Source organism: Chaetura pelagica, unplaced genomic scaffold (genome assembly GCF_000747805.2).
Source record: "Chaetura pelagica isolate M959 unplaced genomic scaffold, ChaPel_1.0 scaffold248, whole genome shotgun sequence".
In the NCBI taxonomy this organism is placed as follows: Eukaryota; Metazoa; Chordata; class Aves; order Apodiformes; family Apodidae; genus Chaetura; species Chaetura pelagica.
Genome location: NW_009954309.1, coordinates 3,602,259 through 3,623,042, shown reverse-complemented (window position 1 = coordinate 3,623,042; position 20,784 = coordinate 3,602,259). Strand labels below are relative to the sequence as shown.

The window sequence follows — 20,784 nt, the reverse complement described above, 5'->3', positions numbered from 1 at the left end:
GGAGCTGAGCAGGGCAGGAAACCACTGCTGCCTAAACTGGTGAGTAAACAGGAGTTGACATGCAAGCTTTTTACAAGCTAGTTCATTTCTATGGGCCCTGAAGACTTCTGGAACCAATATGTGGGCTTCCTCAGGCTCTGCAGAGGAAGCACTGTAATATCCAGTGACAGATTTCAAAGTAAAATAGCATCTTAGAAAAGCCACTTACATCTGGTATTTGAGTAGTTTGGTTTTGCAAACTGTGGGCTATTAAAATATTTATACATAAACAGGAAAGTTTGCTTTCCTGCTTCCTCCTGTTTGTACACACGGGGGGGAAAAAAAAACCCAACAAATCCCTCCTGACCACAAAGATACAGACACTGCATTGCCTCATGAAACCACCAGAGCGAGGGCAGAAGGTCCTGCTGATTTCTAAGTGCCAAATTCAGTGGTTATTAGTAAGATGCAGGAAAAAACCCTTGAGCAAAAGGGCCGAAACATCACCACAAATTAGAGATCGGTCAAACTCCCACTTACTGCTGCACCATCTCAGTGCCAGCTCCTGCCTGGGATACAGAAGCCACTAAGTGGTCACATTGAGCAACAAAATTCTTCAGCCCCTGGTGTGATTTTCAGGACATAGGTGCTGTTTCAGAGTCAGGGGCAAGGGTCCCATGGCTGGTTTGAAGCGTGTAGGAGACAGACCTGGACATCAAGCCATTCCCGGTGCTCACCCCTCTGCCCTCACTGCCAGGTCATAGGCACCTCCCACACAGACCACTGCTGTGGACAGGGACCACTTGCCAGGGGTGAAAGTGGTCTCTGGGCAAAAGCCACCTCCACTTATGCCTATTTTTGGCTTCCAGCTTTGATCTTTCCAGCACAGGTCTCTTTTCTAACCCTGCCCCCAATTAACCTTGACATTGTCCATCAAACCAACCCAAAATCTCCTTTCCTGCTCCTGGTGTTTCTAGTTTTCAGCAGCTGTATCACACGTTCTCATTTAACAAGGTAGTTGTTTGCCTTGAGATGAGTTTCATAATCAAGCTCTGCCAGCTCAAAAGCGTTTGCCAGCTTTGGAATGTTGTGCAATATTTTTTGGTGGGTTTCAGGCTACTGTGGTATCACTCGTGCCACACAGGATGGACTCCAACAGCTGCTGCCCAAGCTGCCAAGTTCCACTTTTTCTAGGCAAGTTTTACAAACTTTGCATGTTTCCAAAGTGTCTGCCACTGAGCTCCTTCTTCCTAGTACCACTTTCTCCTCAAAGCTCTTTGCATTTGGAAGGATGGTTATATTGCACCTGCCTTTCCCACACTTGACTCCAATCTTACTTCCAAAACTTCAACAAATCATTGTGTCTCACTGTGGACACAAGAAATACAGATTTCCTTTTTCTTTGATACATTGTAAAAATAAACGTATTTTAGGATTAGAAGAACAACTCCAAGGTTACTGTTCCTCATGGCCAGCAGGTCAATGGAGGTGATTCTTCCACTCTACTCTGCTCTCACAAGATCCCATCTGCAGTGCTGGGTCCAGTTCTGGAGCCCCCAGTATAAGGACAGATTGCTCCTGGAGAGAGTCCAGGAGGCCACAAAGATGATCCAAGGGCTAGAGCAGCTCTACTATGAGGACAGGCTTAGAGAGCTGGGATTGTTTAGCCCAAAGAGAAGGCTCTGGGAAGAACTTCCAGTACCTGAAGGGGCTACAGGAATGCTGGAGAGGGACTTTTTACAAGGGCTTGTAGTGAGGGGACAATGGGTAATGGATAAAAACTGGAAGAGGGGAGATTCAGGTTAAACATTAGGAGGCAATTCCTCAGTGTGAGGGTGGTGAGACCCTGGCCCAGGTTGCCCAGGGAAGCTGTGGCTGCCCCATCCCTGGCAGTGTTGAAGGGCAGGTTGGATGGGGCTTGGAGCAACCTGGGCTGGTGGGAGGTGTCCCTGCCCATGCAGGGGGGTTGGAATTAGATGATCTTTAAGGTCCCTTCCAACCCAAACCAGTCTGGGATTCTATGACTCATCCTTACTGGTGCTCATACTTTAGCACCCTCTTTCATTTCCTATTGCAGTCAGCAAAGCCAAATTAGTTCTAGTAAAGTCTTTGGCCAGAAGTTCACAGCTCAAAGAAAAACTGTGCAGGCTACAGCAAAATCTTCATGTTTAGGAACACCAGTTGACAACCTGAACTCATAGCTCAAGCCCAGCTCTGTTCCTAAACCACAGAGTCATTCTTCACCCTTCAGATCCTGCCTTATCATGCCACAGAAAAACAGAAGAAAAAAATCCTTCTGCATCTTTGATAGCACTTTCAAATAATTTATTCAGAAGGAAGAACTTCATCTTTTACTTCAGAAAAATTCCTAGGGATGGTTTTCAGGTGGTTTTCATGCCATAGCCAAATTTTTAAAGGGTTTTTTTGTGCTGTCTCATTGACTTCTTCAGTCATCAAATACATTTCAACTTCAACAAATTACTACCTCTGTGATTTTAAAAAGCCTTGTATGAATCTGAATAATTGCAAGGCATTTCAGTACAAAAAAAGGAAAGCTGAAATGCCAAACTTGAATGGATACTTAAAAACGTCCCATGAAAGTTCAGTCTGAAAAATCAACTTCTCAGCTGACTGCATTTTAACTGTTGTTTTTTGGGTTTTTTTAATAAACACTTAAAATTGTGTGTTTTTAGTTCTCTAGGTGCAAAGCATCATCTGTCCTGTGAACAGAGGTGCCTCAGAGGGATCACCTTGGGTTGGGATTTCCCCGTGTCATGGCACTAGAGCTAGCTGGAAAATTGGCTTCCAATACCAGAAAAAAACCCCAAGTGATACAAGGAAGTTCTCCTGTAAGTCTTCTCAACACTATCCTGAGATGGAGCAGGCAGGGTCCAGGGGAAATGACACACAAGGTACTGGCTGGTAGGAGGGGATGTCCAACCTATGTTTATATCCACATTCTGGCTAATTTAGAGCAGGGATATGAACTTTAATCTCCTGCTACCCAGACAGATGTACTAAGCTGATATGATGTGAAGAAGAGAGTGGTGCCTGCTTGGCTCCTTCTGCAAAAGCTCAGCCTCCAGGCAAGGAGACACTTCCCAAGGTTTCATTAAAACCAACCCTTTTTCTCATGGAGAATTGAAAGCTGCTGCATTTTGGATCAAAAACCATCTATTCTTTCCTGCTCCATGACTGAACAAAGTAAGAGAATTGCAACCTGGAATGAAAAACACTTGCAAATGATCAGCTGATCTGCCATGTGCCAGGGAGGGTCACAACTATGATCAAAAATAAAACTGATAAAAGATGACCTATCATTTAGATGAACTATCATTTAGTTACACAGCAGTAATTCTTAAAATCCAAGAGTTTCTGCCATCTTGCAAGTCATAACCAGCACTGCTAATTCCAGCCATGTTCAGCAGTGGTTTCCACTACAAGCAACTCATCCAGCTGCATTCTCTTTGTCCAAGCTGCTTCCAGCCTTCCAGGTTCTCCCTCCCCACAAGTAGCTAACCAGGGAAATTCTGGAGCCATTTCTTTAAGGTATCAAATAACATAAAACTTTATCTCTTCTTTCTTCTTAAGCCCTCAGGATGATCTGTCACATGGGTTCAATGTCTCCTCCCTGACTCACCAGCTCCTCTGCTCTGAAGCTCACCTTCTTATTGCTGGAAGTCCTCTCCTCCTCACCACCATTTTCTGGTCTACTTTCCCCACCATGTTGTGCTTCTAATTGTAAATGACTTTTCCAGCTGCCCTTCATTCCCTGCCATATCCTAATGCTGCCAGTTCTCATCCTGGGGATCTTTCCCTTTGCTTTGACACTGCAGGTCTACATTTGTTTAACATAAATACAAGAAAACAACAAATTGGCAGATCTTTAAATAGGTTACCTGAGGAAAACAGAGGAGAAAAAAACCAAACAAACAACAACACATGGCAAAAAGCATTCCTGGTATTGTTAAGGCTTTCTGCCATGTTGCTGTTAAGAAGCTTTTAAAAAAGAAAATATAAAGAGCTTTTAAATGACAAAGGTGGTAAGAGAGCAGCAGCAGCAGCTCTTCATATCTTGGGTCATCCAAGAGTTCTGCATTAGACATCTGATTTAGTCATGAACTCTGGCACAAACACTTTTGACCTCACTGGGGAATAGGCCTGAACTAAAACAACACTGCAAGATCTACACATTTTTGAGTCATGTGTTTTGAATGAAACGTTCTCACCCGTTGAATTTGGAGGTCATTAACTAACAGCCCGAACAGGGGGAACCAATCTGAGCAGCACCCCAAGCAATCACATGCATCCAATTGCATCTCCATCACCCAATATTTCGACACAATATTTCCCTTGTGCGACGTTGCCGACGTGTGCAGAACTGCCCCACAGCTTTTCTGCTGTCACAGGGGGCACAGAAATGCTGACAGACCTGGGTTGGATATGGAGGAGGACTGTGGATGGGAAGGTACATTCCCATTTGTTCAGAAAACCACCTTTCCAGGCTGGCTTTAATCTGCTTCCTAAGATATTTTCCATTTTAGTATCAACATCCATGTGGAATAACCCTTCAGAGGGACAAATGCATCTGCTAAAAGCAATTTGTGACTTCAGAATAGGGACACAAGGAAGACTAACACGTCCCTCTACCAACCAACCACAAGGGAACCTCTCCATTTCTTCTCAGAGTGAGAGAAGTTACGTTAAGCCAATGTGTGCTCAGACCAGCCAGCAAACTATGTTGTTGGGTTTTATTTTGAGGATGCATTCAGCAGTGCTAGGTACTTGCTTGCACTACACTGACAGGTGATAAAATGAACCACTAGCAGCCACAAACTTGGCTTTTAAAAATGTGTGTCCACCCAACTCAAAGATTATAACTCAGACCACTAAACTACCAGCCTTTCCCCCAGAGGTGACAATTAGCAACAGATTTTTTTTGGAAAGGGTGATATAAATTAAAAAGAAAAGGCGTCTCGCTTCAACAACTCACCTGAGAATCTATTTTAATTAGTGCAATGTCAGCTTTCTCATCAACATCTTTGATTTTGGCTTCATAGGTCTCACCGTTCTTCAGCTCCACCTTCACGCGGTTTTTGTTGGTGACCACGTGGGCGTTGGTCACGATCAGCCCATCTTCTGAGACAATGAACCCCGAGCCACTGGCAACAGGGATCTCCCTCTTCGAGTAAGGCAGCCTAAAAGACATGGGAAATCAAAATGTATTGCTCCAAGAAGTTGACACATCAACAAATCACCCCAAAAAAGAGCTTGGTGGGTTTTAAAGCTTTAGCATCTCTGCTGTTAATTACTATGATTAACAAGATAATGCATTAGTTAAATGATTTTTTTTTTTTTTTTGCCAGAACTCCAATTCTGAAGCATGACAGATTATTTATCATCTCAAAAACATCTCTGCTATGACACAGCATCAGTCACCATTTCTGGCATGCTGGCAGCTATTCCCAAGCACAAGAAAAATCAAAACTGGGCGACTTGTTTACTTGCGAAACAATTCGATGTGAACCACAGCAGGAGCTATCTTCTCTACCACATCTGCAATAAAGTTGTATTTGTGCCTCAGGCTGTTAGGATGTTCTTGGCCTGAAATAGAAGTAGAAAATGTGTCGTGAGTTCATCAAGTGACAGGAGAAGGGCCATTGCAAAACACCTGAATTTAAAAAAAAAAGCTCCAAGTTAATATCTTTCCCCTCCTTAAAAACGATCTGCCCTGCCCCCAGATTTCCCTTCTGGCTCTTTGCATCACAATTTATCACTGGGACAAAAGGATCTGTGGAACCTTCTCGTTTCAAGCACATGTAACTGGGCCATGGGGCAGCAGACCAGGCACTGGAGGACCACGGGGTTTGGTCTGTGACTGCCCTGCCCTTCCCTTCATGGAAGGCATCTTGCATTCAGATGCCTCCATTACTGCTCTCACCTCTTTTCTTTTCTGGATGGTCTATTTAGCTTGTGTGGTCTTCTCAGATGAAACAAACAAGCTCTGTTCCTCTGCCAAAATACGCCTGCTCAGTGATTTCTGAAGTCTCATGCTGCTGCATGTGGAAAATGCTGAGGACAACAAGGTCCTCACCCCAGTTCAAGCCTACAGAAGCTGCTGTGCAAGCTGAATGGGGGTACCAGGTTTGTGCTGGCCCTCCTACCAGTGTCCCCACCAGCCTCTGCTTGACACCTCCATGTGGATGCATATCACACATGCTCTGCACAGCCACACTCAATGCATCCTTTCCACTGCAACCACCTGTGGTCCCTCAGATCCAGAGAGGTGTGGATCCCACTTACATTGAGACACCAAACCACCCTCAGGATTATAAAATAGATAGGCCCATAAAAACAATGGGGCCACAAAGCTCTGCATTCCTGGGCAGTGCTGTAACACAAAAGCTCATGGTCACTGAGTATTCAAGAGAGGTCAGTGGGATTTTCAATAACTACTGGATACCAAATTCCATTTGTGGCAAACAGAAAACCTGTCTGCACCACCAGACATCTAAAAATCTCTGGGGAAAAAACCTCACAATTCTGACACAGCTTCTCCTACTGGTGTAGCTCAGGGGCAAAACTTCTTTTAAATGGGGAGCAAGAAGGCAACTGGAACACCCCAAAGATGTTATTTCCCCAGGGGCAAGAAACACCCGTTGTTTTACTGAGTCCTCCCATTTTATCTGGTGCATCCACCTCACGTTACAAAGGCACAAGCTGAATCTGCAATTGACTTTCAGGTGGCTATTAATGTGCTGTGCTTCTCCCAGCCATCTTTGCCATTTGGCTTCTAAATCTGTCCAGGGATTAAAGCAGTAAGCAGCTCTGAGTGTCTCTGATGGCGTAACAGGGTGATTTATTTGCACAATTGTAAGAAGGAGGCACAGGACTATCCTATAAAAATCATCCCCGATGCCAGAATGACCTTCATGATCTGAAAACCAGGTTGGATATCTATGCAAATTTTACTGGAGGCAAAAAGTCCACGGCAGGAGATTCAGTCAGAGGAATGCTTTAGGAACAAAACATTGCTGCTTTTAACACTATCCAGATACTGGTTTGACTCAGGGGTGAACAAGAAGTTTTAGGTGATTTACCAAGGCCAACAAGCATGCACTGCCCTTATGAGAGGGGTGGATGCTCAACACAAACACTCTCTGATCGCTCAAGAACGTGTTTTTTCCCCCCATTTATACCCTGTGAAGCATCTCAAGGGCTTTTAAATGCAATCACTCCTGAACAGCAGCCACAGCAGCAAGCACTTAATCCACTGTGCAGTTTCAGATCCCAGCTGGGACACGTTAATCTGCTTTATGAAGCAGGAGCCCTGATCAGCAAACTCGTGTCCTCACCCACCATTTTCCTCAAAAGTATTCTGTGCTTTCTCTGAGCTACACAAGTCCCTGGACTTTCATGCCAGAAAGTCACAAGGGGTGGTGGATTGACAAACATCTATTTACCAAAGGATTTATGTCTCTCCATCAGAAATATTCCAGATCCAATGAACCATGTGATCGCTATAAAGCTGATGAATAGAACAGGAATGTTTTGGAAAACTGGCAAGAGAATGAGAACTGCAGTTGGGAAGTATTCACTAGCATTAAATAGGAGCTGTGACAGATTATCAGAAAGGATTAGCACGATGTTGGGATGAAATGCCACAGGGCATGAAAAGCATCCATCAATATGATTTTTGATCCCAGCTTATGAAATGATTTCATCTTCATTATAACGTTCTAGACACCCAGAGGTCACATCCTGCCCTTGAGAAAGGGAGCTCCCAGGGCTCAACTACACAGGGAACACACAGCTTTTTTATGCCTCCAAGCTTTTTTGCATTGAGCTATTCAAGAAGAGAAAGGATGCCTAAGCTGTACATGGTGAGACTGCTAATCCTCCATCTCAGAGAGCTGCCTTCCCTTCCAGCCAGCGGCTTGGAATGCCAAGATTTCAGGAGGGACAGTCTTTTGTGGATAATCCACCTCCTTGCGCAGTCTCAGACTGAGCTGCATAGTTAAAAGGTCAACATTTCATACTCTGGCAGACAAAAAGAAGTTAGATAATACATACTGATTCATGGCATACTGACCTAAAAAGCTCACAACAGCTCGCCACGCCTGCCTTATTGCTTATGTATTAGGAATTCTTGTATTGTGTAACAGAGTTTTGCAACAGCTCTTGAACAACTGCCCATTTCAATGGAAAATACACCTTTTGAAAGCAAATAAACAAGAGTCAAAGTACCATTCAGAAGAATTCTCTGATGAAGGCTAACCTAAAAAATCCCTAACAACTGGTCTTTTACCATCACGTGATGATATAAAATCTGAAGGACGCAGTAAAAGTATTAATATGTTGAAAACTTCTTCTGTCACTGAGGAAAAGTACCTCAGGGGGAAAATATCAAGAGCAAACTGGACATGTGGACCCTTTGCCCATTACATACACACTTAATGGTCACCATAGCTAATTGCTCTCTGGGATTCCTGTGCAATGCAGGTGGCAGCTGAGAGTGCACTTGTCTTTCTTATAAGCAACCACCACCATGTGAAATTTTATCTTCAGATTTGAATCACCAGTAGGCACAGGCTACTTACTACCTGGAAGCCTAAATTGCCATAAAAATGGCAATACAAACCTAACATGAGCATGTGTTCATGCCTCAACCACCACAGGGCAGTTTCCAGCCATCACCAGCCACTGTAGAAGACAGCAGTGAAAATCATCTGCAGGAGACACTTTCCTCCCCTAACACACACATTTTTCTAGCTGTATTTACAGCTAAGGTTTTCAGTAGGAAAAAAAAACAACAACCCACAAATAAAAAAAGAGATCTAAGAGTGGAAAGGGTAGCATGCAACATCCTTCAAGCTTCCAGGTTTAAAGAGCTCCAGACTTCAGTGGTTTATAAACTGTGGTTGACTATTCAGTATGCAAAAAAAAAATAAATATACCTTTAAGTTTTGATTGAGGAGATGATTTTGACTACTTAAGCCCCACTGCCTGTGTATTCTGATACATACACCCAACCACAATGTCTATCCTGACTTACAGGTATTCCCACAAGCAGGTGGATTGCTGTTTAATTCCATACTTATTCTGGTCTCCAAAATGCAGATTTTTCAGTTAAAAATTGCTCTCTGTGTATAACCAGGGTTTAATCCACGTGAACAAACTTTCCCCAGTTTTCTGTCCTTTCTTCTTATTTTACTTTTTTAACCCACACTGTGAAGAATTTTGTTCTTAGTGGAGACTTATCATATTTTTGTTTTGCATGAGGTTGAGGTTTTGTTGGTTTTGTTTGGTTTTTAGCCAGTGAGAGGTGGGCTTGAATAAAGCTCTAGCTCCCCAATACCTTCAGGCTTTGATGTTCAGATCTTTGCAGCCTGTTCCTCTTCCTATTTATATGCTGTGATTATTTGTGTTCTGTAATGTTGTTCTTGAACTGTTGCTCAATGCCCTAAATGCCCATGAGGATGGTTAAGAAACTTGTATTAATGATATGATTATGAAGACAAGTGTAGTGAATTCAGGTAATCATCCAAAATTGACTTGAAAAACCATAAATAGGTTAGAGCATGAAAAATTCCCAAGGTAACCACCAATCCTTCAAGGACTTCAAAGGTGTGCTGGCTGTTGGCCCTCAAATGAAAAAAAGTCTCTGCCAACTGACATTAACAGGGCTAATATCAGCAAACAAACTGCCAGGAGGCAAGACAGAATACCAAGCCCTGGAAAAAAAAAAAGCACACTTGGCTGTAAACAACTCAAATAATGTGGTTTCATAAAGATGAGCCAAAAAGCGTGTTAAGATCTCGAGGTGGCATTGCTGCTTACAAGTCATCCAGGCTGTTTTTGGTAATATTTTGAGCAAAGGATGCTTTGGAGATAGAAATCTCTTCAAAGTAACCTCTCTTCTTGAGTTGTGAAAACTGCATCTGCTGTTCTGGGAGGTCTTAGCTCTTCACACAAAGATTTAGGAACATCTCTGACAAAAATAGGTCTATTTTCCCCATCCAGTTTTTCATGTGTTTTTTCTTTCAAACAAGGGGGTCCTGCTCTCTTCCACCAGGACCAGCTCACAATTATCTCACTCAATGGGATGATTTTATCTTAGATACAGGGAGGGGGGGGGGGGGGGGGGAAACACACCCAGCAAACATCAGCAAGTCTCTCCCTCCCACCCTCACTTGGTGTGACCACATCAGATACTCTTGTGTCCTAGGTCAGGAACCTCAGATTCAGTCTGGAACTGAGTTTTCAATTTCTTTAACAACTGCAAGAAAATCTCCTTCCCTTTAAGATTAAAGAGGAAAATACAAACTACTTCACATGACACAGAAATCATCCACAACAGCTGCAACTATCAGTAATTGTGTAACTGTCAAGGAGGATGCTCATATGCAGATTGCAGGGAGGGTGGAGCACCATCTCCAGGTTCATCATGAAAGAGGCTTCATATAGGATAAGTGGAACTCCTCTGTCCTTGCAGGGGAACCAAATCCAAATATCCTTTGGGTTTGCTTCATGCTTGCACCTGGACAGAGGCATGCTCAGCCAGGAGGGCTGATTCACCCCCATCCTGACCATCAGCCCCAGTGTTACAACCTCAGCTGGTGGGGTCTGTGGTCTGCTAACAACATTCTGGTGCCTGAGGGAGAACAAGGGACACGGATCTGGGCATCTGTGGTTAATTTATCTTTCCCCATTAACTCCAAAATGATCGTAAGTGATTCTATGAAATACTTTCCCAGTAGAGTATGAGCAGATCAGCCACGACCTGCTGAAGTTTATGGGCTAAGTACCTGTATTAAGCTACCCAGGCTGCTGAAAATAGATGACTACTTCCCCCTGCACTAGCTGCTTGCTTAATGTTATCTTCAGATCCACAATCCCAGGTGCATACGTACACTGGGGTCTGAAAAAAAACAGCTTGGGTTTGGGTTTCTCCACAGAATGAAGTTGAAAAGGCTTAAGCACTCAAGAAACCTCTGGGCTGGCAGAATTGGTGACTCCTAACACAAACCACAAGACCATAAAGTTTTACTTGGAGGACTTCCACCCTCCCAAATACAAGTCCAAGCGCTGGTGTTTGCACAAACTCCCATTCATGTCATATAGGAAGACATGAAAACCTCTGATGCTGCTATGGAAACCAGAACTCCAGCAAATGTCCTTAGCTCACGCTGAAAACGGTGCTATCAGCAAACCTTGCTGGAGAGGCACAAGGAAAAAGTGAAGTATGGGAATCTGCTGCCACCCTTTTTTTAAAGAACAATTACATAAACCTGCAAGCCTAAATATTCTACTTCCTATTCAAGGATACATTGTGTAATGCACCCAAAAAAAGGATATTATGCAACGAAAGTAAGAAACAACATTCTAGTTATCGCAGACAATTTGCTTAAGAACAACTTGCAGATCAAGGGAGGGAATTTTGAGAGGTCTGAACCACAGCACCTTGCTAATAAATCTCCTATTACCTCAGTTATTTTTTCATTCCTGTGCAATCCAAGGAGAAACTAAAGACACTTAGAAGATTTCTGGAAATAAAATCTGCCTCTGACATCCCTGAAAGCAAAAATATTTTCGTAGCGCTAAATAACGGGAGAGATTTCAAGCATTTCATTCCACCCAACAGCAAACTGCACAAATCTGGTATTCACTCAAAACCTTCCCTGCAGCAAGAACCACTGCAAGATTGAAGTGAGGATTTAAAGAAAAAAAAAAAAGCTTGCTTTTTTTTTTTCCAAATGTGAAAGGGAAACTTAGATGATCCATCCTCTCTTGGAAACTTTTAAGGAGGATTCTGCCACATGCACCAAAGATTTTGCAAGTAACAAGCTTTGAAATTTGTATTTTCCCTGTTAATCCAAAAGCTTGAAGACATTAATTTTAATCACTTATTGTAAACAAAAACAAAACAAAGCAGCTGCCAAGCTAAACAGGACAGGGAATGTATGCAAAGTTTGTGGAACAAAACAGCTCTCAAATTAATGATTACAGAGTTTTCACCCAGGCTGCTCATATATCATAGCCCATTGGAGCACAAAGAGGAAGGTGAATAAATGGCATGTTTTACTTGAAATTCTCAAGAAGTAAAGCTGACTTTACTGACTTCCAGGGAAGAGTGCTCAAACCCCAGCAAGCAGCAGGATGCTGCATGTGCAGAGGCTGCTGCAATGCCTGGACAGCTCAGTCTCCAGGTCCATCCCTTTCTCAGCTGCTAGCCACAGATTGATGCCTACTTACCCTGATCAGAGTTTAAGAGGGTAAGTCATTGAAAATACCAGCGTGGGAATATGTAGAAGCAGACACTGGTAACATATGAGTGACCAGGCTACATGAAGGCAACAACACACACAGAGCCCTTCTTATAGAAAAAGCTGTGGCTGCCCCATCCCTGGCAGTGTTGAAGGGCAGGTTGGATGGGGCTTGGAGCAGCCTGGGCTGGTGGGAGGTGTCCCTGCCCATGCAGGGGGGTTGGGACTAGATGATCTTTAAGGTCCCTTCCAACCCAAACTATTCTGTCATTCTAAGAAAACGACACCAAAAAAAGTATTTGAAGATCATTACATTGCAAAGCACAGTCTTCAGAGAGCTTTGGTCCTGCCTCTTGACTAGTATGAAATAAAGCTCTTTGCCATCTAGTCTCAATGTAATTCCAGATTTTCTAGCCACTGCAAACAGGTCAATGGTCAATGTCCTTGGGCAAAGTGCTTGAAGCTTTCTTGTAGCAGGTTCCCATATAACTTTGGATTTAAACTTAGATTTGCAGCCAAAAGGGAACATTTCCTACCATCTGCCTACAAGGCAGAGTAAGTAGTACACAAATTGGATATATAGGTACATTCTGTTGCAACTCCACTACTGAATTGCCAGGTAGATGCCAAGAAGCTGGAAGGTAATGCAGGAAGAAGAGCACCTAAGATGTGTGTTTCTTGGTCCAAGCTGTGTTACTCTGTGTCTGTGTACCTTGTGAAAAGTAATTTGAACCATCAGTGTCTTTGATTTATCTTTAAAACGGGCAGAACCCCTATTTTATCTCACAGGAACAGTGTGGGGCTTCAGCAACCCTTGCAGGGAGAAAATACGTATACAAAAAACTCAGGAAGGCCAGGAATTTTTCTCTCTAAACCAAGTGCACTGGCTGCCCCTGCCAATAAAAAAATAAGGTCTCCCAGTTACAGCAGTAGCAAGAAGAGGCAAGAGACTCTGGAGCTGAGGAGGCTCAAAAGCAATTTGGCATCATTCAGGACTCCAGAGCAGAGCAACAGCCCCATCTCACACAACAGGAAACTGCGATTCCTTCTGTAAACAGCAGCGGTGAGGTGGGAGGAAACCCAAGCGCTGCACAAACAACCAGGCTGGAGCCCCGGGCCCTGCCAGGAGGAACAGGCTGTTCCCAGAGCAGCACTGCCATATTCATACAATGCCCAGCCCGGGCTCATGGCAGGGGGTGACAAATTGATTGCAAGGCGACAGGCTGGGGACAAAGACAGGAGGCTGGGGGTGGCAGTGCCAGTGGGTCTGGGGGTGAGGAGGGAGGGCAGGGGGCATCAGGTGCTCAGACAGACACTAAATAGAAAGGTGAAGAGCAATTCAGGGCAAGAATGCTAAGCTGGGAAACATCCTCACCAGGAGAGTCCTGTCTGAACTGGCAACATTAAGAAATATAAGTCAGGTAGTTCTGGAAGAGTCTGCCTGCTTTCCTGCACACAGATGAAAAGAGTATTTTTAGTCAACAGGTTAAAGCAGACGTGGTATTCTCTGCTTTGCAGAGGGCTGAAAATACAACAGATGAGTCAGGAATAATTTCTCCTCTGCTTTTTTTTCAGCCCTGCTCAGTTTACATCCCTTCCGACGCGGGTTGTCACCCGGCCCTGCCTCCCAGCTCCCGTGTCACTGAGAACCAGCAAAACACCCCCAAACTGCCCATCGAGTAACAAAAAGGAGGTAATCCCTATACCCCACGTGTAACCAACAGCTGTCTGAGCTTGAAAATTCCTCTTATAATAAAACAATTAAGCTGTCATTTTAAATATGTGAGAAACTTTCATCTTTAGCTCATTGCATCTTTAGAATAAATCCCTGCTCAAGAGACTTCGCTTCAACTTCCAGAAGCCCCGGTATGAAGACACAGGGAATAAAAACAAGTTCATGATTTCATGCTTTTGAAATATTTTCTCTCTGGTGAGAAAATGAAAAAAAGCCTCTGAAGATGAAAGCCCCCCCAAAAAAAGCCTCCTAAGATGCTGCTTCCCTGCAGCTGGAGAAGGCATGGATTTCCCCACTTGGCTGTGGTAGGACTTAGTGACACGGAGATACACAAAAGGATCAAATCTACAGAAAAGCCCTCAAAACAGCAATAAAAAACACTCCCTTCCTACTCCAGGGCTTCATAATTGTACAATGAACCCAGTACAATTATATCCCCAAAAATACAGTATCTACTACACATTGAACAAATCCCTCAACCTTTGTCAGTATTTTCCACATGTGTCTTAATCACCCTAAGGGTGTCCAGATTTGTTTAAAAGTGGACATCAGAAGTCTGTGACTGTTTAGGCAGTGAAACTGGATTAACACAGATGGTATTTCTGCCATCCTATTTTGAGACTTGAAGAAAGGAGGTGGCACTGCCACTGGTGAGCCAGCCACTGCCACACAGCACCCTGCTCCACCACATGCAGAGTTTCTCCTTAAAGGTTACAAGAACAGCAGGTTTCTATTTCATTCTCTCAATTATATTTATTTTTTTTTCAGGATATATTTTTTCAGGAGTTCTAATTATTACACTGGCTGCTACTCTCTTAATTAGCCACTTACATACTGTTGTTTTGGGCTGGTATTTTTAATCTACACATCTACCCTGCTTTATTTTATGGATCATCTGAAAAGTTTCCTTATTTTTATTTAGTTGTGTTTGCCTTGTCCACTTTTACCATCTGAATGTGAAAGAAAGCAAGGGTAAGCCAAGCTTTCCCTTGATAGAGATCTACCTACAGATCTCTGATACAGAATGACCAGATATACCAAACAGTGCATTTGTTGTCCTGGAAAAAGGAATCATCCCCTTGCCACCAGAAATCTATGAGATTCCTGGAGGGCTGTGCTTATTTTGGGGATGGGATGGTGGGATATGACAGAGGTGTTTGGGTTTGTCGGCGTTATTAGTGCTCCACCCACTTCTTTCTTTCTCCAAAATCACTTTCTGCAGATGCAGATTGACAGTTCATCAATGCTGTTTGCAGAGCAAAGCCAAAATTGCAGCCTGCAAGTTTCAGCAATAAAGTAATGGAAAAGCAAAGTAGTGGAAAAGGGAGCAGCGATGCTGGCAAGGGCAGAAAATAATGAGCAGGGACTCCTAAAAGCTCCATTTGCTCTCAGCTCTGCTACTGGTTTACTGGCTGACCTTGAGCAAAGCTCTTTATCTTCCCCTGCCCTAGATTCACTCTCTGTAAAATGGAGTAATGACATGGGCCTCTGGAAAAATACTGTAAGCTTCTCCTAATGCTCTCCTATATAAACTATTGAAAATGGAAGTCTATTGGATAGCTTTCTGCATGGTTACTGGACTTCATATGCATTCTTCTATTTGTTAGTTATTTGGCTGGGAAAAGATGTTCCCAAAAATCCAAGTTGCTATCAGAAACACAAAGTGGGTTGTTGCTTGGTTGATGGGCTCCATCTCATCAATATGCCTAGTAACAAGCCTGTAAAACTGGATGCAGGAACTATTCTCTGCACTGGCTCTCCCACCTCACCAGAAAGGCAGCTTCACAAGAGCAGGGAAATTGAAAGACTGAGAAAGCCTGGCAGAATCTGATGGATACAAATGATGGATTTGGAGTGGATACATCACTTGGTTAATACAGACAGCTCTAACAGGTGCCAGGACACAGCACAGCCCCAGCACTGGTGCCATTGACACATCACTGCTCACACACACAGGACCAGCTGCCAGCCCCCTGCAGTTAGTGTGCAATAAAGACACAGATCTACTTGCACGTATGTATTTTTCCTCAGTCTGTCTGCATATGTACACACACATTTTTGTCTCCAGAAACAAGATCCTGGCAGAGCACTCACAAAGAATTGCACAACCCAGCTGGCTTCCAGCCTCGTGCCTCTACTTATCAGTGCACCAGGGCCTCTGATATTAACCCAGAAATTCAGGAGCTACCCTCTCTGGCTGCTTAATTCATGTCCAGTCAGTAAAAGATGGCAGCCAAGACCTTCTCAACTCACTAAACTTTAAAATAAAATCACTAGTTGCCTGTGTTGTGTCTTACAAGTTTAAGATATTACAAGTCTCCTGTTGCCTGCAGATGAGATCAACATCTTCAGTTAATATAAGTGCATTATTTTATAGCCCTTCAATACAGGGGACTTGAGACTTCTTTTTTTCATCGTATTCTTCTCTTTGAGGCAGGAAAACCAATCTGGGAATCACAATGACCTGTATCCAGAAGGGGAAAAAAAAAAAAAAAGTCCTCCTTTTTTTTCTAGATCCTGAACACAACCTTCAAAATAATGCTAGAAATCCACTTGGGCCCAGTTACAAACACTGTGGGACTCACTGCCAAGTCCAGCCAGGGATCCCAGAGGCCCCAGCAGTTATGGGAGGGAGGAATGACTTTATTTACAACAAAAGTGAAGTTCCACAGTACCCCAGTTTCTATTTCTAACGTTGCCTTCTTTCACTCCAAGGACACGTAAATTCACATTTGAAAAATATTTTCCAGCTTCTCTTATTTCTTGGATGGCAGGTTCTTGCCTTTCACTGCTCAGGATATGCTGCCTCCATCACATCCAAGCTCTGCTCACTGAGACTCCTACTGCTTACTCATGGCTTTAAGTATTCCTGTCCAGTCCACAGGTACCTTTCCATTCCAAAACACATAAGATGACAGGATTGAACCTTTGCCTGTTCCAAATCTGTATTTACTCACTTGACTGTTTGAAGTCTAGAGACTAGAGAATTATTGCCTGCTTCCCAGGAAGGAAATCTAGATGTGGAGAGGGGAAAAGGTGAGCTTCTTTAGACAAACCACTTCTTACAGTTCCCTCCTCTCAGAGCTGAATACTTGGCTTTGGAAAAGCTTTTTAATCCCACACTTGGGAATTGGTCCTCTTCTGGAAATATGCTGCTATTTATTTCCATTGCCTTCAGCTGCCTCTTCCCTCCCTCCCCTTCTCCTGCTGCTGCAGAAGAGAGACTGAGACGAGTCAGAAGATAATGACTTTCAGACCACCCAGACACAGCAACTGAGGGAGATGAAGGCAGCTAAGAAAAAATAAAATATATTAACAGCACTGAAGTGCTTAAATTGAGGACCCAGTTCCTTAACACCCCATCCTCTCAGGTCATTTTTAATAGACTCCACACGTGCCAAGTTCCCAGCACCTCCTCTGCAGGCTCACCAAGACGTTCCCGTTAGTATCTTCTGGGAAACAGCTGAAAGCCAAGTTCATAACAATAATATCAACTTTCCCTTGATAAATATCTGGCTTAGTTTCCTGACCTTTCCAGATTTCTCAGCTGAGTCTCTCTCCCTGCCCTGATTCTTCATTCCTGCATGGCTTGGCACTGCCAGCCCATTCTGTAGGCAAAGGAATTCAGGCAGGTCCACCTACTGCTCTTTCCCATCCCCTGCTGCATCGGTCTCATCCTCACACTGCTTTTAAGGACTCAGAATTACTGACAGATGGTTTATTGACCACAGAGGTCCTTTTCTTCTGCCAGATAATTACACAGAGTCACTTGGATGCAGTTTCTCCTGGTGCATTTCAAAATACAAAGTCAGCCACTTTGCAAAAAACTCAGTTTGAGCAATGGATTTTTTTTCTTTCCTCCCACCTCTGGAACTATGAAATGATAATGTGATGAAGAGAAATAGCAAAGCCTGTATGCAGTACTGACACACACCTTTTCAGCACTGAGAAGCTCACCTCCATCTTCTCCCAGTGCAAGCAGCAATGACCTGCTTAATCTAAACCAGAAGAGCTCACATCAAACTCCAGACACCATGGTGAGAGCACACTTGTGACAGAGAAGCATGAACCCCCTGTGACAGATGCTGGTGTGCTGAGAACTACTTAGGTGACTGGGATACCACACTAGGCATAGTAAAGCTAATAAAAATACCTAAAAACCTAAAAATCTGGCTCAGAAAGAGGCAGAGGAAAGTTAGGAACTGACAGCATCCACGGGGAACTTTCTTCTTATTACTCTGGGAAAAGTTGAAAAGACAAATAAAGGTTAGCTTGCATTTTAACAGTGCAAAGAGCACAAGGTGGAGAGATGGGCCCACTGTCCTAAAACCTCTGCCAGGTTTGCTGGGAGAAAAGAGGAGGGGAAAGAAGACTGGCTTAAGCTGCATGTCAAACATCCTAAGCCTTCTTCCCTTGGTCGGCGGGAGGGATTTTAAGAGCACCAAGAACATGTTTGCAGAAGAAAATGAAAACAACCTCCCAGCACGTTGAGCCTCCTCACGCTGCATACTGAGGTCCCACTGCACTGACCTCACTCCTGGGTGTGGGATGGTCTTTACACAGTCGTGGTTTCTGCTCAGAAGACATTTGCCCTCTTTCTGTGTCTTGGTGTTTCCCTCAGTCCCAGCCCACACCTCGCTGCACCAGCACGTGCTTTGGGGCCCAGGATGCCAACATTGCTCATGCCCTTCAGGGACAGTGAAGAGCTTTTTGGTGAAAGCTGCAGCTCAGCAGCCCTGCCCAGGTTGGTGCAGAAGTGTTGTCATCCTGCCCTGCTGTCTTTACCAGGGGTGAGCCCAGCCCTGCTCCCATCCCAGGCACTTGGGACTTTCTCCTCTCCCCTCACTGCTCCTGGGGTTTCTCCAGATGGAGCCCATCTTCCCCTTGCTGTGTGCTCGTGTCTGGCTCTGCTTTTCAAGGCTCACAGTTTCCTCCGAGACTCTCATTTTCAACAGGAAATCATCCACCTTACCCACACAGACCCAGAACAAACTTCCCTGCATCCTCTCATCAACACACCCAATAACTGAATAGATGGAGGGCAAAAGCAGCACCAGGAGTGGACTGTAGAAGATGAAAACCAAAAAAAAACAAACCCAAAAAACCCAGAAGTTTTACTTATTTTATGCAATAGACACAATATTATATTTGACCAGCTACTAAAGTGATGTGAAACTTAAAACCAACACAAAGAGAATCCTTTCCCAACACTCCTACATCCCCATTCTCTTATTTCCACTTCATTCACCAAACTATTTGTATACTTCACTATGAAAGCATAAAAATATTTTACCAAATGCAAGTCCATCTTCAGGTGGCAAAAGCACTCCCCCAAAAAGAACATAAACCAAAATTTAAAATTAGCAACTCTAAGGAGTCACAAACTGGACAAAGGCTTTTCCAACCAGCAGTTCACTCGGCCTCCAGGGAACAGCACTTTCCAGCCTACTTTCCATTTCTTTATAGCTTAGGTTCTTTACATATGAAAAAAAGCTTTGCTGGCAGCAATGTTTGCTTTGGACTAGGGATAAACACGTGGTTCTGGCTTCTCTAGCACCTTCCTTTTGTCCCTAGTGATACAGAAAATAAGCATCACTCCAAACAAGAGATGCAACAGGGCAAAATGATTGTCTGGACGTGCCCAGGGTGTATCTACTGCTGTGCAGTTTTCCTGTGCAAGGTCTATATGCAGCCTATGCATTTTCTGTGCAACCCACCACGGGCACGTGTTACTCTCCAGCTCCAACACAGCCCCAGGTCTGCAAACGTCCAGCAGGAAAAAAAACCAACAACCTGAGAACACAATATTGGTTTCATGAAACAGGAATAAAAATTCCAAGGCATTATATTAGACTGGAGACCAGGAAACCGTAGCGTGAAAGCTTTAATTGTCTCCAACAGTCAGTAAATGCCAGCAATGTTCCACGGAGCACAACACAGCATTGAGGCTGGAGGGAAAAACCCGTGGAACAAAAAAATCGGTTGTATTGATACCAAAGCTGTAAGGCTGATCTGTAGTGCAGGCTCAGTATTTTGCTTCAGCTGAACGCACAGTCGGGCTGTTTGTATCTGTACATGACTCTTCTGCTGGGGAGATGAGGGACAAACCCAGAAAACAATTTGTTTTTAGAGAAAGAAGTGCCAGAAGAACCCATCCTCAGTGACACGGCACTGGGCACTGCCTGACTGAAGGGTGAACAAAGGCCTAATTCATGCTAATCTCTAGATATTGCCCACTTCAGAAATAAAGGCTGAATCCGTGCTCATTTTCACCTGCTGCCCCCTAATCGTGCAAGGGTGTTGGGAAGGAACATGCAGCCTCAGGGAAGGCTCAATCCAGCCTGGATTAGGGGTTGCACCCTGCAAAGTGCATTCCCTGTTCCTCCCCCGGCAGGGCTTGGCTTTGCCGTGTGTCCCATCCTGCTCTCAGCAGGGGCTCAACACCCCACTGGGATGTCCATCCCAGCAACTCCATCCACGGAGCCACCGTTTCATAACCCAGCCAGGTGTCTCTCCACGGTTCACAAACACTCAGCATCCATCCTGCCGCTGGGAGGGCTCCAGCCACATCCGACCCAAACACCACCGAAGTAACAACAACAACGCAACGAAACCGCCCAGAAACAATAAAATCCCTGGGAAAAAACACTAGTGGGTGCGTTGTTACTTCTCGACGGCCACTTCCAGCCTCCGAAAAAGCCCCCTGAGGCGCCGTTCAGTGACAAGCATCCCTTTTTCTGGCCAAAACGTGCTGTTAACACCCAGGGCACAGCAGCCGCCGGCCCTGCCCGCCCGCACACGCCG

General features: G+C 44.2%; 1 protein-coding gene across 1 annotated transcript in view; it reads right to left on the bottom strand.

Annotated features, from left to right (window-relative positions):
* Positions 1-20,784, bottom strand: part of HTRA1 (HtrA serine peptidase 1) — a 35,720-nt gene that overhangs the window by 12,308 nt on the left and 2,628 nt on the right. Inside the window, exons 3-4 of the mRNA XM_010003997.1 lie at positions 5,484-5,583; positions 4,973-5,177 (exon numbers count right to left, since the gene is read on the bottom strand). Coding sequence (XP_010002299.1) covers positions 4,973-5,177; positions 5,484-5,583 — 305 coding nt within the window. The remainder of the gene's footprint in view (positions 1-4,972; positions 5,178-5,483; positions 5,584-20,784) is intronic.